General features: G+C 36.9%; 1 protein-coding gene across 2 annotated transcripts in view; it reads left to right on the forward strand.

Moving 5' to 3' along the window:
* dhx15 (DEAH (Asp-Glu-Ala-His) box helicase 15) overlaps positions 1-17,951 on the forward strand; it is a 55,383-nt gene that overhangs the window by 11,003 nt on the left and 26,429 nt on the right. For both annotated transcript variants that reach the window (XM_034034231.3, XM_034034230.3), the window contains exons 3-5: positions 2,681-2,874; positions 4,922-5,081; positions 6,523-6,741. In XM_034034231.3, the coding sequence (XP_033890122.1) occupies positions 2,681-2,874; positions 4,922-5,081; positions 6,523-6,741 (573 nt within the window). The remainder of the gene's footprint in view (positions 1-2,680; positions 2,875-4,921; positions 5,082-6,522; positions 6,742-17,951) is intronic.

Consider the following 17,951-nt stretch of genomic DNA (forward strand, 5'->3'; position numbering starts at 1 on the left):
AAATGAGCACAGCATTATCATTGTTAATGTGGTTAAGGTACATAAGGCTTCTGTTTACTTTGCAAGTAGCGTACAATTACATTGTAGATAAATGTTGTTTCATTGTGCTTTAAACAGGTCATAAATGGCTGGTTTGTGATTTTATATTGAAGTTCAGCAAGATCATTAATGTAGCATTATGGATCTGGTTATATGTCAACGGTATACCCAGGGCCGTCTAATCTACTGGGATTAGAAAAATAAACTAGCAAGGTAGTATTGTCGTACTGTCAATCAAAACACCAATCCGCAAATCAGGTCTAACAGATTGTCTATCTGGAGGCGGGACGCAGAGCTAGTGCTCTGGCAATAGGTCAGTGTTAAGATCAGCAGTGTCCGTGTTATGGGCAGCAGTGTGGAGTAGCGGTTAGGGCTCTGGACTCTTGACCAGAGGGTCGTGGGTTCAATCCCCGATGGGGACACTGCTGTTGTACCCTTGAGCAAGGTACTTTACCTAAATTGCTCCAGTAAAAACCCAACTGTATAAATGGGTAATTGTATGTAAAAAATATTGTGTAAAGAAAATAATATAATTGTATGTAAAAATAATGTGATATCTTGTAACAATTGTAAGTCGCCCTGGATAAGGGCGTCTGCTAAGAAATTAATAATAATAATAATAATAATAATAATAATAATAAGATCATGTAATTGCTCTGCTGGCATATGTAACCAACATATAGTATAAATTCAGTATTTAAATAAAGTAAATGCTTTTGGGATATTAAATTAAGTGTGTTCATAGAATGTGTTTTTTGCTTATGAGGTGTATTGAATGCATTTGTACTGTGGGCTGTTTAGATGCAGAGGTGTGTGTGTGTGTTTTTTTTTTATATATATATATATATAAATAAATAAACGTTTTCATACTAACTTTTGTACTTAACATTACTTTTAGAAATCCAATTGATGCTGCGATATGTTTTTGTGACTAATTTTCAAACTATGTTTCAATATTAAGTAAAGAGTTATTAATGTTTGGGTATACTGTTATTTGATTGATTACTGTCTTGTTCACAGTCCTCTTACAATAACGTTAGAATATGTTATATTGGAAAATAAAAGAACACGTTTGTGACAGATCAAAATTCTGCTGTTTTATTTATTTTCGAAAGGTTTTTTTTTTAGGTTGTGCTGGAGCTGAGCTTTCTTTTCTTTTTTTTTTTTAATTTTTATTTTTTATTTATTTTATTTATTTATTTATTTATTTATTTTGGGGGGTGGGCGGTCAGTCTACTTCAGTCTTGCACCAGGGCCCAGTAAATCCTAGCACCGGCACTGGGTATTAGGACTGCTACGATTTAAATCGAAAATCGATTTTTCAATCAATTCCACTCATTATATACATTCGATATAAATATTGGATAATCAATTCAATTACATTTTTGTAACACGCATAGTTAATGACATTATTTAAGTTTATCAACAAAACTGCACCGAACGCCCTGCCTTGCTATTTACAGTATTTCTGCCATAGACAAGCAGTGGGCGTGATCTTCTTTTCCTGCTCGAGATAACTAGCATCTGATTTGCTGTTCCCATCCTACCAACGAATCAGCTTTTAAAAATGCTTTGTAAGTAAGTTTTTTCGATGTAAACAAACAAAAAAGCGTGCCGCCTTGAATCCAGAGCAGGACGACAGGCTTGCATTCCTTGCAAACAGCCTGTAAATAAATTGTGCACATTGAAGAAAACTGACTGTATGTAGTTTATGCTTCTTTGGAGTTTCAAATTGAACTGTTATTAACAAATATTTAGCAATATTCAAAGACATAAAAAAAAAAAAAAAAACGATCAATGATGTATGCATGTTGTGGTAAGTAAATCAATTTCTTGTTATTATGATGTTTTAGGTAGGGATTTCCGCATTGTGTGTTTCACATATAGTGAAGGTTAGGTGGTACAGTATTAAGAAGATCCAATGTGTGATGCTGCAACTGTCATTTAAATAAAAAAGTATGTTAAACTTTGTTTAGGCTTGTTGCGAATGTTTGTTTGTTTGTTTGTTTTCTCCTGACCAAGGCGTAATTACCACTCACATTTAATTGTTGTGCAGACGTTTTTACTTAACTGCAATTATATTAAAATAAGTATGTTTTGGGGGGGGGGGGGGGTGGTGATGGAGCAAAAATGTATGTGGGCAGTACAGTCCTCGGTATTTATTCAAATGATTCGATTGTGTGCACAATTAATCGATTTGCTATTTGCAGCCTTAACTGACAGCCCTACTGGGTATACCCTGCCGATTATCTACCCATTTTAATATTGCGATGAGATGAGATCAACTTTTACAGCCCAGATTCATGGTGCAAATTGAAATTAGTCGTGAAAAACCTTTTATATATACTTACATCATATTTAGAGTTTTCTCTTGTTAACAGTTGTATTTGAAAGCTTGTGTAATACCTTTGGGCAGTGGTTTGGCAATATTTTATGTTTGCATTTGATCCTGGCAGCAGCAGTCTTATTCCCAGCATGTATGCAGTTTGTTTTGATGCATTAAAGTAGTCTTGAATTTGTACAGCATACTCCCTTTGCCACATTTGGAAGGCTGTACTTATTTCTTGTTTCAAAACAAACATGAATTTGAAGAGTGTTTAATTGTATTAAGTATTTAAGTTTGTATATTGTGTCTTTCCAGATTCCTCAGTGGTGTGTTGATATGGTGCGCTCACTTCCTGGACCCAAGCGTGGTGTGGCCTGTACACAGCCCAGAAGAGTGGCTGCCATGAGTGTAGCCCAAAGAGTGGCAGATGAAATGGATGTCATGTTGGGACAAGAAGTTGGATATTCCATTCGATTTGAAGACTGCAGCAGTGCAAAGACTATCTTGAAGTAAGGGGAAATTATCAAGTATTTCCGGTCAAAGCTTTTTTGGTTGCAGTCTTGTCTAGATATATTTTACAATGCCAGTGCAGCCACATTTTATGCTTAAAGCATCATGTGGAAACTGAACGTCTATGTTTAACCCTTTGCAGGACGGCTCATTATAATTCTGATCTAATTAGATCGATGATGTAATTGCGTACAATGCAGTGACAAGCGTTTTAATGTTTATCAAATTGGCATAAAAGTATTCAGACTTGACACATTTGAACCAAAACGCAGTTAGTTGGGTCTACATACCAAGAGCGAATTATTTATTTTAGCAAAGTTTGTTTTGTTTTCTGCCAAGAGATTCTGTGATCAAAAGTACAAAGCTTACCTGAAATCATACTAAATTCCATAAACCCAAAAATAAATGAACACAATATTTACTGTAGGGAAATATTCAGAGGAGAAACTTCAGGGAAGACTCCCCAATCAAAATGCATTTCCCTAAAGCCCCAAGCCAATAGAGATAGAGAGGTAATCGTAGGGTATACAACATGTGAAAACCATTGTTTTTGTGGGGTCCTCGAATGGCTCGCCTGTTAAAAGCACAGCTGCCTGGTGTGCAGGGTGAGGCCTACAGCGCAGGTTCACATCCTGGCTGTACCAAGTCACTGGTCTTTGCTGGGGATTCCTAAGGGAGCGTTGCATTGGCTCTGGCACCCCTGTGGATTAGGGAGGTAAAATTGGCAGGGACTGTTTCTCCTCTTGTAGTGAACCCTGCTGGCCAGGTGCCCAGTGAGCTCAAAAGCAGACACCTACAGGACTGACCTTTTGTTCTTCAGAGGCCAGTAGCTCGCTGACATCACTAAATTGGGTAAAATCTCCTGAGCTGTGGGGAATTGAGAAGGTAAAATAATTGGGCACACTAAAAAAAAAAAAAGAATTATCTTCAGAACGTTAGCGATTTTAGAACGGTGTAATACTGCGTACTTTATGTGCATATTTGCACTGATACAAGCCCTATAGTCATGTCAGGCAGACCTGAAGAGTAGAATTGTCAGTCTGCAAAGGGTTAAACAAGGGGTCAAGTGTTCTCAAGCAAAAAGAATTGTCTAGTACGTGGCACGTGGCACGTGGCCAATTCCAATGCAATGTAAATGATAAACAATGACCAGCTTTGAAAATGAGGGATTCTGCTTGTAGATCAAGCACAGCTAAAGCTGGCTTGACAAACAAGGAAAATCCTCCTTCTCTATACCATTCCGAAAATCGGTAGCCTTTGAGAGAAGATTGTAATGTTAATGACTACTTCCAAGTAACAGTAATTTAACACAATATGTATGTTCAAGTGTAAGCAATATGGTACATTGGATGGCAGGGTTAGAAACTAACAATATTGTGGTACTAGTCCAAGGGACTAGTACCTTTTGAAACTTGCTAGTCCTGATGTGACGTGCCCAAGTTTGAATCAGCATTTGGGGTCCCTAGAAAATAGGCTTCAATTTTATTTTCCTAAAAAAGACAGCATTCTAATTTTAGTTACTGAGCGAATACTGTGTGCTGAGAAACTGACACTGATAGCGCCAGACGGGATGAGACCTTAAAGCTCCTCTTGAAATTGATGCAATTAAAATGTTTATTTTATTGTTCATTACATGTGTTGCTATTTACAAAAATGCTGGCTGGATTGTGGAGTTGGGGGTTACAGCCTGTGAGTGATTGATTGATTAAATAACGGAATTACTACCTACAATAATTTAATGCACTCAAACAGTTTTCACTCAAGTCCTAATTTAAAAGCAGTGTGTTTCACTGTAGCCTTTGGGGTGAAATTGTTAGCTAGGTGGCTACATTTTTTTTTTTTTTTTTTAATTAGCAGTGGGAGAAAACAGGCTTTCATTTGTTGGTCTGCCGCAAATGTAATCCTTAGAATTACTCGTCATGTTATTTGTAGCTTTGTCTTGTTTTTTGGCTTTGTTTTATGTACTGCCTTTTATATTTTATATACACTCTTTAAACTTAATGCACACCTAAGTGATTGTGGTTTTTTTTTTTTTTTTTAATATAGGTATATGACTGATGGTATGTTACTTAGAGAGGCGATGAATGATCCACTTCTGGAACGTTATGGTGTTATCATCCTTGACGAAGCCCACGAGCGAACACTAGCCACAGACATTTTAATGGGAGTCTTGAAAGAAGTGGTTAGACAAAGATCGGATTTAAAGGTAACTTGTCTTTTGAGCAAAAAAGTTTTAAACTAAAATGATAGGAGCATCACTAATTAAATGTGTAGTCTGATTTATCACCAAGGTATGCCTTTACTTAGTTTGTAGTCATATGGATTGTGAAACTTATAGCAGATGTTTTAAGCCTTTTTTTTTTTTTTTTTTTAAAAGCGATTTTTTTTTGGAGACAATTAGTGTGGAAGTAGCATTGTGTTGAATGTGGCTGCTGCACAAACAGCTATTGAGAAAAAAAAAATCTATAGCAGTTAACACAAAAATGTAAAGCAAGTTGCTTTGGAACACCAGGTAAATTATTCCCTGGTCAGTTTATTTAAAGTAATCAATCCAACAGGATGAGAAGCATACCTTTTTTAGTTATGAGTCAGTCACATCAACCAGATGGATAATGGGGTTGTTGTGAGGAGTGTATGTTCTGGGTTGTTTTCTGGCTTAATACTGGTCTCAAACCTCTGAGTCTGCAAACTTAGTGTCTTCATAGGGGTAGACTAGAAGACACTCAAATCTTACGTGAAGACAAAGGCCCTGTCCACTACAGAACCGAACCGTACTCGCACGTTCTAATTATTCCAGCTCAAAGCATCCACACTGAAGTACCGTTTCCGCTTAATGCGTAAAACCAATATATTAAAATAGTTCGGTTAAAGTTCCTAGCAGCGCAATGGACATTATCCCACCATGCACTGTATTTTATGTTTACAACCCAGCAACGGAAGACATAGCGATTCTTAGCATGAACATTATGGCTTTATTTAAAAACACAAGGGGTACATTTTATCATAATGTGTGCATTTCGTTTTGAACTCTGAAGTTGTCCTTGACTGATTCATCGCTCCAGATATCAATTTGCCTTTATTTTGGCATTTGATTGTGTCGCTCCATATCCACCATTTTACAACAAGCCTCAGAAATTGTATGCAGTACAGATCGGAAAGCATTTTGGAATTTTGGAGGATACACAAAAAAAAAGTAGTTCAGTATCCACATTTCTGACAAACTACCTGATGCGATCCAATTTAGAACCAGACTCGAGACTACCCCCTCAGGTGGTCTCGAGTCTGGTGCTCGAACAGTATTAAACGCTGCGTAGTCTAGATGCTAGCTGTATTTGGCACTTTTAAGCCGGTTTAAAGGCATAGTGTGGACAGGGCCAAAGACTTATGGAAATGTGACAGTCCTTCATATGAATATATTATGCCACAAGTAATAGATGTGGTTCAGTTTAGCTGACACAGTGGCTTTCATAATGCTTTCATTTCATTCTGTCTCTTATAAAATATTGACAGGAAGCTGTTCTTTCCCTTAAATTCTGAATCTTTTCCTGAGACATAGCATCATGGTTTGTGTGCAGTATGTCTTAACTGACTATTACAATGACAGTACTTCTGCATTAATAGCAAACATGTGTTTTCTAAATTTATAGGTTATTGTCATGAGCGCCACGTTGGATGCTGGGAAATTCCAGGTCTACTTTGATAATTGTCCGCTGTTAACAATTCCTGGTCGCACACACCCTGTGGAGATATTTTATACCCCAGAACCAGAAAGAGACTACTTGGAAGCAGCTATCCGAACAGTAATACAAATCCACATGTGTGAAGAGGAGGAAGGAGACGTGTTGCTGTTCCTTACAGGTCAAGAGGTATGCTTGGAGGGCTACTTTTTTGGCGGGAGGGAGGACCACTGCTTTTTAAAAATTTTTTTTATATATATATATATATATATATATATATATATATATATATATATATATATATATATATATATATATATATATATATATATATATATATATATATATATATATATATATATATATATATAAATTAATATTACATTACACAGTGCCTATAGAAAGTCTACACCCCCTTGAACTTTTTTCACATTTTGTTGTGTCCGTGCCTTAGTTTCATGCCTTTAAATGCAGATTTTTTCCTGTTAAGGGGAAATAAGTTTTTATTGAGAAATTATATATTAAATACAAAACTGAAAGATCATATTTGGATAAGTCTTCACCCCCCTGAGTTAATACTTGGTGGAAGCACCTTTGGCATCAATTACAGGTGTGAGTCTGTTGGGATAGGTCTCTACCAACTTTGCACACCTAGATTTGGCAATATTTGACCATTCTTCTTTACAAAACTGTTCAAGCTCTGTCAAGTTCCTTGGGGAGCCTTGATGGACAGCAGTCTTCAAGTCATGCCACAAATTTTCGATTGGATTTAGGTCGGGGCTCTGACTCGGCCACTCAAGGACATTTACCTTTTTGTTCCTTAGCCACTCCAGTGTAGCTTTGGCTTTGTGCTTTGGGTCGTTGTCATGCTGAAAGGTGAACTTCCGTCCCAGTTTCAGGTTTCTTGCAGAGGGCAGTAGGGTTTCCTCAAGGACTTCTCTGTACTTTGCTCCATTCATTTTCCCTTCTATCCTAGCAAGTGCCCCAGTCCCTGCAGATGAGAAACATCCCCATAACATGATGCTGCCACCACCATGCTTCACAGTAATGGTGGTGTTCTTTGGGTGATGCGCTGTGTTGGGTTTGCGCCAAACATAACGCTTTGCGTTTAGGCCAAAAAGTTACATTTTAGTTTCGTCGGATCACAAAACTTTGCCACAGGACTACAGAATCTCCTGAGTTTTTTTTGCTACTTCAAACAGGATTCAAGGTGGGCTTTCTTGAGTAATGGCTTCCTTCTTGCCACCCTACCATACAGGCCAGATTTGTGGAGTGCTTGGGATATTGTTGTCACATGCACACTTTGACTAGTCTTGGCCATAAAAGCCTGTAGCTCTTGCAAAGTTGCCACTGGCCTCTTGGTAGCCTCTCTGATCAGTCTCCTTCTTGCTCGGTCATCCAGTTTGGAAGGACGGCCTAATCTAGGCAGGATCTTGGTGGTGCCATACACCTTCCACTTCTTAATAATCGTCTTGACCGTGCCCCAAGGGATATTCAAGGCGCTTTGATATTTTTTTATACCCATCCCCTGATCTGTGCCTTTCAACAACTTTGTCCCGTAGTTCTTTTGAAAGCGCCTTGGTGATCATGGTTGAGTCTTTGCTTTGAAATGCACTACCCAGCAGAGGGAACCCACAGGAACTGCTGAATTTATCTTGAAGTCATGTGAATCACTACAATTTAACACAGATGGAGGCCACTTAACTTAGTGTGTAATTTTGAAGGCGATTGGTTACACCTGAGCTAATTTAGGATTGCTATTACAAGGGGGGTGTGGACACTTATCCAACCAAGCTATTTCAGTTTTTATTTTTAATTAATTTTCTACAAATTTCTAGAATATTTTTTTCATTTGGAAGTTGTGGGGTAGGATGTGTAGATAAAAGAGAAAAAAACTATTTTAAAGCATTTTAATTCCAGGCTATAAGGCAACAAAAGGTGAACATTTTGAAAGGGGATGTAGACTTTCTATAGGCACTATATATATATATATATATATATATATATATATATATATATATATATAGAGCTCTGGAAAAAAAATGAGACCACTGCAAAATTATCAGTTTCTCTGGTTTTACTATTTATAGGTATGTGTTTGGGTAAAATGAACATTTTTGTTTTATTCTATAAACTACTGACAACATTTCTCCCAAATTCCAAATAAAAATATTGTCATTTAGAGCATTTATTTGCAGAAAATGACAACTGGTCAAAATAACAAAAAAGATGCAGTGTTGTCAGACCTTGAATAATGCAAAGAAAATAAGTTCATATTCATTTTTAAACAACACAATACTAATGTTTTAACTAAGGAAGAGTTCAGAAATCAATATTTGGTGGAATAACTCTGATTTTCAAGCACAGCTTTCATGCGTCTTGGCATGCTCTCCACCAGTCTTTCACATTGATGTTGGGTGACTTTTTGCCACTCCTGGCGCAAAAATTCAAGCAGCTCGGCTTTGTTTGATGGCTTGTGACCATCCATCTTCCTCTTGATCACATTCCAGAGGTTTTCAATGGTGTTCAGGTCTGGAGATTGGGCTGGCCATGACAGGGTCTTGATCTGGTGGTCCTCCATCCACACCTTGATTGACCTGGCTGTGTGGCATGGAGCATTGTCCTGCTGGAAAAACCAATCCTCAGAGTTGGGGAACATTGTCAGAGCAGAAGGAAGCAAGTTTTATTCCAGGACAACTTTGTACTCTGCTTGATTCATGCGTCCTTCACAAAGACAAATTTGCCCGATTCCAGCCTTGCTGAAGCACCCCCAGATGAGTCCAATTTTCAGCTTTGCCCAACACCTGGTCGTCTAATGGTTAGACGGAGACCTGGAGAGGCCTACAAGCCACAGTGTCTCACACCCACTGTGAAATGTGGTGGAGGATCGGTGATGATCTGGGGGTGCTTCAGCAAGGCTGGAATCGGGCAGCTTTGGCATGAATCAAGCCAAGTACAACGTTGTCCTGGAAGAAAACTTGCTTCCTTCTGCTCTGACAATGTTCCCCAACTCTGAGGATTGGTTTTTCCAGCAGGACAATGCTCCATGCCACACAGCCAGGTCAATCAAGGTGTGGATGGAGGACCACCAGATCTAGACCCTGTCATGGCCAGCCCAATCTCCAGACCGGAACCTCATTGAAAACCTCTGGAATGTGATCAAGAGGAAGATGGATGGTCACAAGCCATCAAACAAAGCCGAGCTGCTTGAATTTTTGCGCCAGGAGTGGCATAGTCACCCAACATCAATGTGAAAGACTGGTGGAGAGCATGCCAAGACGCATGAAAGCTGTGCTTGAAAATCAGAGTTATTCCACCAAATATTGATTTCTGAACTCTTCCTAAGTTAAAACATTAGTATTGTGTTGTTTTAAAAATGAATATGAACTTATTTTCTTTGCATTATTCAAGGTCTGACAACACTGCATCTTTTTTGTTATTTTGACCAGTTGTCATTTTCTGCAAATAAATGCTCTAAATGACAATATTTTTATTTGGAATTTGGGAGAAATGTTGTCAGTAGTTTATAGAATAAAACAAAAATGTTCATTTTACCCAAACACATACCTATAAATAGTAAAACCAGAGAAACTGATAATTTTGCAGTGGTCTCTTAATTTTTTCCAGAGCTCTGTATGTATGTATATATGTGTGTGTGTATATATATATATATATATATATATATATATATATATATTCTAAGAAACTGTTCGATCTTAAACAAGAAAATAATGTTGTTTCATTGGCTAAATTGTGGACTGCATTGTTCAAGCATATCACAAAGTTTTGATGTACATTTGCACTTGAATTGAACTACTTCCAATATCACTTATGTGGCCTTGATTATGATAATGGAATACAAGGTATTAGAATGGTTCCAGCAAATTCAGATTGTACCTTGCGCTTGGCTTCCCTGGAACATTCCCTTCTGAAGTCAATGCCAAGTAATTTATCTATTTAGTCACATGATACTCCATTATTTTGCATTTAGCAAATCTCAACAGATGGTGGTGCTGCAGCACAGCTTTTTAACAAGGTTTATGGCATTGATGGGCTGTTTAAAGGTACTCCTAAGTATTCATAGACTAGCCTACTTTTCTTAGCCTTTTAATCTTGGATTAGAATAACTTGGATTGGTACTTGTTCTCTTTTTTGTTAATTTCTACCTAATATGCAAATAGAGCAATGCAATACATATGAATATGAGTCAGTATCCAGCCCTTTATCTATGAAATCCAAGTGTTTACTGTGCTTATTCAAAAATAAAACACCACTGTTAAATGCTAATCTAGTATATTTTATAGATTTTTCTATTGTCTAAATCAGGGGTGGCCAAAGTTGGCCCATACACTCCTGCCGTTTCATAAAAGTTCTGCGATGTGCTTACAAGGATGCAGAGTTGGTCACTGTTTCATAAAACACATCGCAAGTGCTGTCTCTTGCAATCACTCTTTTGCGATCCGCTTTGAGAAAAATCAGTAACTACGATAATCAACTTTTAAATCACAGTGACCGATTTTATGTAATTACAAACATAGGTAGGTCTGCCAAGGAAAGCCAATTTTTCAAAAGAAGAAATTGATTTAATTATTCAAATGGTCGGTCAACACAAATACATTCTATAGGGAAGTTGTCAGAATTTAGTTACAAAGAAAGTGTGTGGGGAGCAGAGCAGTAGCTGAAATAAGAAAGAAATGGATCTATCTAGCGAGCAGAACGAAATTAAAAGGGAGATAGACCACCCTGAGGAGGAAAAAATGGTCCTAAATATAATTTGTGAAGCAGCTGTTGCTGGTATTGAGATGATTGGATTATAAAGCAGATAGCAAAGCTTTTTCTGCAACCTTTGACCCAATGCAAGTAAACATGTGTCTTGTTATCCATCAAAGTAAGCAATAATGAAAATAGATCAATCGTTATGTTACACAACTTGTTAATAAAATGTATTGTTATTATTAACTTACCCACTGTCTCCTAAAACACATCCATCACAATTTACCCAAATGAAACTGCTGTTTGTACTCCCAGGATATTGAATGACAGCATCTAACACGAGACATTTTGGCATGTTGAATATGAGTGGAATGAAAACCTTTCCTGCATCTGTACAGGTGCTCGTGCACAGCAGGGGAAACAATTGGTATTTGAGACCCATCTACAGCTAATTTCTTGATGTAATAAATTGTGCGGATTAGTTATCTCCCTACTTGGCAATCTGTACTTTGATATTAATTGAGTCTGTACTCCTACTACCACAAAAAATACAGTACAGTATTGTAATTAGGCTCCCTCCTTTAACCCTTTGCGGTCCATTTATTAATCGCGCGTCAGGCACGCCAGGTCGAATTAATTTTCACACGCGCAGTTAATTTTATACGCGCGGTTTAAAAGTATTTTTTTTCACAGTCAAACGGGTTTAAATGGCCCTACATATCAACAAAGCACACACTAGGCATCTCCAGCCCCTCCCCAGCCTTTTGTTTGCTATAGCGTTCAGCTGTGTAAGAAATAAATAATAATAATAATAGTCGTACATACCGATCGATCATCTCCAGATCACTCGTTTTATCACCAAACTCCTCAATAATGCGATCCAAGTCATTATTTTATTACTATAACATCTGAAAAAAGCTCTGCAAATGTCCATGATAGTCTCAGTGCGCTGACGCACTTAGCCAGCTTGTTTACTATGGACGCCCATTATCTGATACCTGATACCATGTATGACTATTCATGAAATACGCCTTTTTTTTTTCCCCCGACTTGTCTCGGCTCCTGTCGCTACCACTCGGCAATTGAATGGTTTTCTCTGCTTTTTCCGGAGAAAAAACGACTAAACACCCGTTTATTGCGTTGCTATAATGATGTCGGACCCAGTCCGACAAAGGACCTGTGAGGAATAATTGCAATGTCGGACCCAGTCCGACAATGGACCGCAAAGGGTTAACATAACTAAAATGACTGAATTGTTTAGTTCTCCAAAAGCTATAACCATTGAACTGATGACTACAGTAAGTCTGTGTCAAGTATTTTTGTATTGACTCAATGAATTTCCGGTCTATTAAGCAACCCAGCTATATGTGTATGTACTTGTATTTTTCTTTACATACTAGCCGTCATGTACTGGCATAGCTATTTGTGCAAGTCTTTGATAAGGAACTACTGCCTCCACAATACCCTTCAGGCACATCCTGCAAAATAAGTGTAAGAATTACATGTGGAATGCAAATAGCCTTGCTTGTTTTTCATTATGCAGTTGTAAACATTTTGGAGGATCTATAGATTATTTCCTTTCAGCTTGGAACAGGAGATGCTAAGTGAAAAGAAATAACTATTTTTACATCAAATCGTGGGGATAACCTATCCTGAGGAGATGCTTACTGCTGTATTTATTAGAATAGCCATAGGCTGAGAGATTTTGAAATCTCAGCTGCTTTCATTACGCTTATCTTCTGGCTTTAGCCTGCCTTGTGTCCTCTGGAAATACTGTTTTATCCACAGCAAGTTACATACTACATGTATGTACATGACATGCTCTTAAATGTGATCTTTTTGTTTTGCACTTTTGAAAATATCCACGATATAGTAAGTTAACACAGCAACGAAGACCATCCTCATTTCAGTTCCCATCCCTGCATTTAAATCTACGTTACAGAACAAAATCAAATCAACTTTCCATTTTTATGGCCTTTGCTATTTTATACAAGGTCAACGTTTTAAATTATAACAAAGAAAGTTATTAAATATATACGTTTGAGTGTTCAGGTACTTTGAGCAATGGGTGCAGTTATAGAAACGGTAATCTGACAATCATTTGACAAGCAAATAATGGTTTCTTTTTTTATTATATATTTTATTTGAAAAGCAGTTTATTTATTTTTTAATGAATTCCTTCAGTCAGTGTGACTTGCACTATACAAGTATTTTTGGGCGTTTGCCAGTCCTAGTACATGACTGCAGCCAAAAGTTTTTAATTTGACATGGCAGTTTTTTAATTTATTGATTTTATATATATTTTTTTTATCCATGACTATTAAACTGCTATTAAAGATAACTTAAATTTAATGCAAACAATTAAGCTAGAAGTATTGCAAAACCTGGTCCGACATCGCAAAAAAACCTGTTTTAACCGGTCATGTGTTGGCTCTGAGCGGAGAAAGCCGACAGAGGATGTTCCCCAAACATCTCTAATCGGAAAGAATGCGGAACCAGCCGGAGAAAAACGATTTGAGCAGAGAAGCTCAGACAGACTTGGAGAGAGCATCATGGCAGAGAAAGACAAGGCAGCCTGAACATGCAGAGATGATGGAGGAAGAAGTCGGTGACTAAAAGTAGTTTTAGATGAAGATTTCGAAGAATCCAGTGAAGGTGAAATTCATTTTTCTCAGTGACGAGTCAGAAGGGGAAAATGAAGAAAGCGATCACGACGAGCCAGACGTGGAGGGTGGGGTGGAGACCTGTAAGCGCGGATAGTTTTGTGATAGATAGACATCTGCTTTGAAAAGTGTCACATGCTGGATACTTGCAGATAAATCTGTGAACAGCATGTACATAGTTGTATTTGTTCTATAATTGTTGTTGGTTCAAATTTGTGCACTTTTGTATTTTGCAGCTCTCAAAGAAGTAGTTATAAATAGTTTTTGGTTATTTTTTTTTCTCGTTTTCTTTTGTTAGGGGTGTCTAAGTTTGGAACTGGAGTGATTTTCCTTTAATCACTGTAACTCAACAAAACAAATAATTTAGTGCATTTTTTGGAATTTTCTACCCTCACAAATAGTTATAAAATAGATTTTTTTTCACTTGTTTTCTTTATTAGGGATGTCTTACTGATTTACAATAAGTTTGGAACCTGAGTGATTGCTCAAGTCACTAAGCAAAACCAATTATTATTTTTTAAATGTAGTTTTTGCAGTGTTCCCCTCATACAAATAGTAAAAAAATGAATAACATGTTTTTATTGGTTGAAAAAAAATGGTATAATTCTTTCCTTTATATAGTGATTTGAAATGTTTTATGTGAAGTCACTTTTAATTCAGTTTGAACAGCACATGGTCTAAAGTGTTATGTTTGTTCCCCAAAATGAAATGTATTTGCTTACGATTGTAAGTCGCCCTGGATAAGGGCGTCTGCTAAGAAATTAATAATAATAATAATAATAATAATAATAATAATAATAATAATAATAATAATAATAATAATAATAAAAAGTAAATAAGACCTGACCAGCCTGACAGGGTCAAAATAATTGGACTGCAAAGGGTTAATGGATACATGTTGTTTAAGGGTACTGGTGAAGATTCAGCATTTTAAGGGTACAAGGGTTATATAATTGTAATACTTATTGTCTTGATTCTAAGCTTTCATAAACCACTGATTGTACATGCAAACATTCTAAATAATCATGTTTATAAGCTAGTAAAGTTTGTGTTGACATTTCATGTAGCTACAGTTCTGTGACATCAATATGAAATCCAAGTTTGAGAGAGAGAATCTAACACTCTGTCAAGGAAATTAAGTTTATTTCTGAGTTAATTGGGGCCACACAATGTTACTTTGTAATTGCCTTATTTGCATTTTAAGTATAGATTCGTTTTCTCAAAAGTAATTGGTTTGCAAAACTGCTTTTAGTAATAGTCGTAGCTTTGTATCCAATAAATGCAAATGACCTTAATACTTAACCACCCAACTGCTTATCCCACGATTTCCACATGGACCGCGTGCAAGTCCAAATTTATCACTCCCGTGAGAATAGCGTGCAGGCGCTTGTATGTGCATCTGCAAAGTTTAACACGTCTTTAACATGCTTCAGTGAAAAAATAAAAAAACTAGGGGTGGGCACCAATATCGATATTTTGATATGATATCGTTCGATAGATAATTTCCATATTGCGATATTGTGGGATAAAAAAAAATACATCACGTACGCTTGCAGAGACATACTTTTTATTGCTAATACTGCTAAAAATACAACAGCAGTATAATCAAGTTTATTTTATATTGAGATACAACAAACCCTATAGATACCAGTCATTGTTAGTCTTGTAGGCAAACACCACACATATAAAGTGTCATTTTACCATTTTATTCCATTGATTGGCATTTCTTTTTCTAAGAACCCGATTTTAACAAATGTATTTCAAATATTCAATAGCTATAAATCAAGAAAAACAAATAATCCACAACCTGTGAACCCTCTCTCTTATGTTCTACTCCTGTTTATTCACCAGTTTCCTCTCACCGGCCAATCCTTTACCAGAAACTATATCCTGTTTTCAAAAAGTATGTGCATCAAATAAGAAATGGGGCCGTCTTTTTTTTTTTTTTTTTTTTTTTTTTTTTTTAATAAAGGGATACACACGTAAAAACAAACGGGGGAAATCGGCTTAAATAATTTGGTATCTGTATCTATCATTTTCTTCTTCCATTCAGAACGTGCTCACAAGGTACCAAACGTTATTTGCACGCTGCATTAAGCACTATTGGGATTATTTTAAGATATGGGCAATTTCACGGGAAGGTCGACCCAGGGGTTAATTTTTAAAAATGTTTATATCATGATGCACTTACACTCATTTTACAGGAAATTGTCAACTTTTAGGATTTATAAGGCATTGCCAAAAAAGGTTTGGATTATAGGAGTAAAACTACTTTTTTTGGCAGTAGTCTATTCGGCAGTTACAAAACTTGATGCGAAACGTTTGGAGTCATTAAAATTTGTACATGTTACTAAAGAATAATACATTCATTTTAATATTTCTTTCTAAAGCATACTGTGTTGGCTTAATAATGAGGGCAAACTGCAAATTTCATCATCACTCAATTTTGTAAAATTAATAATGTTAATAACGACACTGACTCCCAGTACGTCCGACACCGAAATTTCATATTTTTTTAGTTTGCTCCCGCTTTGAGTTTTGAAATTATTTCATACCATAGATTCTCTGCACAAGGGGTCCCCCTAACATATTTACCATATTGGTTGCTCACCACAATCTACAGTTTAGCAGAAATCCTGGTGTCGGACGTACATTTTTGTGTACGTCCGACACCATGTTTTAAGTGCTGCCACCTGTTGGTCATAAGCAATCATAACTTCCTGTTGTATTATAACTTCAATCATAACTTCCTATTGTATAACTGCAATCATAACCTCCTGGTTTAAGCACATGGTTGAACAGGTAGTGTGATAATCCGCATTTATCCAAGAATACAGCACACGCTAAGGTAAGATGGCATAATAGGAAATACTATATATATATATATATACACACTAGTATGTAAACATCAATCTGATGAAATTATTATTTTTTTGTTATTGTTAAGAAAGCACTTAGTATAGCTTATATATTATACCAAACATATTGATCATAAGAAAAGGAGAGCACTGCTATCGTGTCTGATGATTTGAATCATACCAAAGTGAGTGTGTACACCTTCATGACCCATATCCTTGAATCATTGAAGAACAAATACCCTGCAATCACAGAAGTTAAGATCTGTTCAGATGGAGCCAGCTCACAATTCAAACAGTGGTTCCTCTTCTCAAACCTGCATTTGTGGGAGGAGAAGTTCAGCTTCAAAGTTAGCTGGCATTTTTTTTGCAACATCACATGGCAAAGGAGTTGTTGACGGGATTGGAGGAACAGTTAAAAGATCAGTTTGGCAGTATGTTCGTAGTGGAAAGGGTCAAACAGCAACACCATCTGACTTCTACAGAGTAGCAAAGGAGAGAAATCCAGGAATAAATATCCTGTATGTCTCAAGAGAACAAATTGAAAAGAAGAGGAATATGCTTGAGACTCACTGGGAAGGCACACTAGCAATTCCAAATTCACACCAAGTTCACAGCGTTAGGCCAAAGGGAAAGTTTGCTTTGATTGTAGCTGAAACTTCTGACTCCCCTCATTTCATGTAAGTGCCAATTAAAGACAAAGATCTAGATGAGACCCTCGATTGAGTCCAGTCAACCAAATCAAGAAGAGGATATCTCTGGTAGAGAAGTCTTCTTGGTAGGGGATTGGGTCCTTGTTAAGTATGATGGCAACATATTTCCAGGAGAGATCACCAAACAGAGTAAAGAGAATGGTCAGCAAATCTACAATGTGAATGCCATGTGCCCATCTGGAACAAAATGGAAATGGCCTGAAACTCCTGACCACATTATGTACTTTGAAAAGGATGTCATTAGAAAGATTGAAGAGTCGGTAGTTGCAGGAAACAGGAGACAGTTCATTTTCGTTACCCAATTCTAGGCTCTATGCATACTGTAGTTTTGTATTTTGATTTAGATTACAGTAGTTGCAGTAAATCAGGGAAAGTTCTCTCTACCCCATTCTTGGTTCTTGGTTAGCATGGTAGTCATGAGGGTCCATTGTAGTTTTGTTATCTAGAGTACACTT

This window comes from Acipenser ruthenus, chromosome 1 (genome assembly GCF_902713425.1).
Source record: "Acipenser ruthenus chromosome 1, fAciRut3.2 maternal haplotype, whole genome shotgun sequence".
Taxonomy (NCBI): Eukaryota; Metazoa; Chordata; class Actinopteri; order Acipenseriformes; family Acipenseridae; genus Acipenser; species Acipenser ruthenus.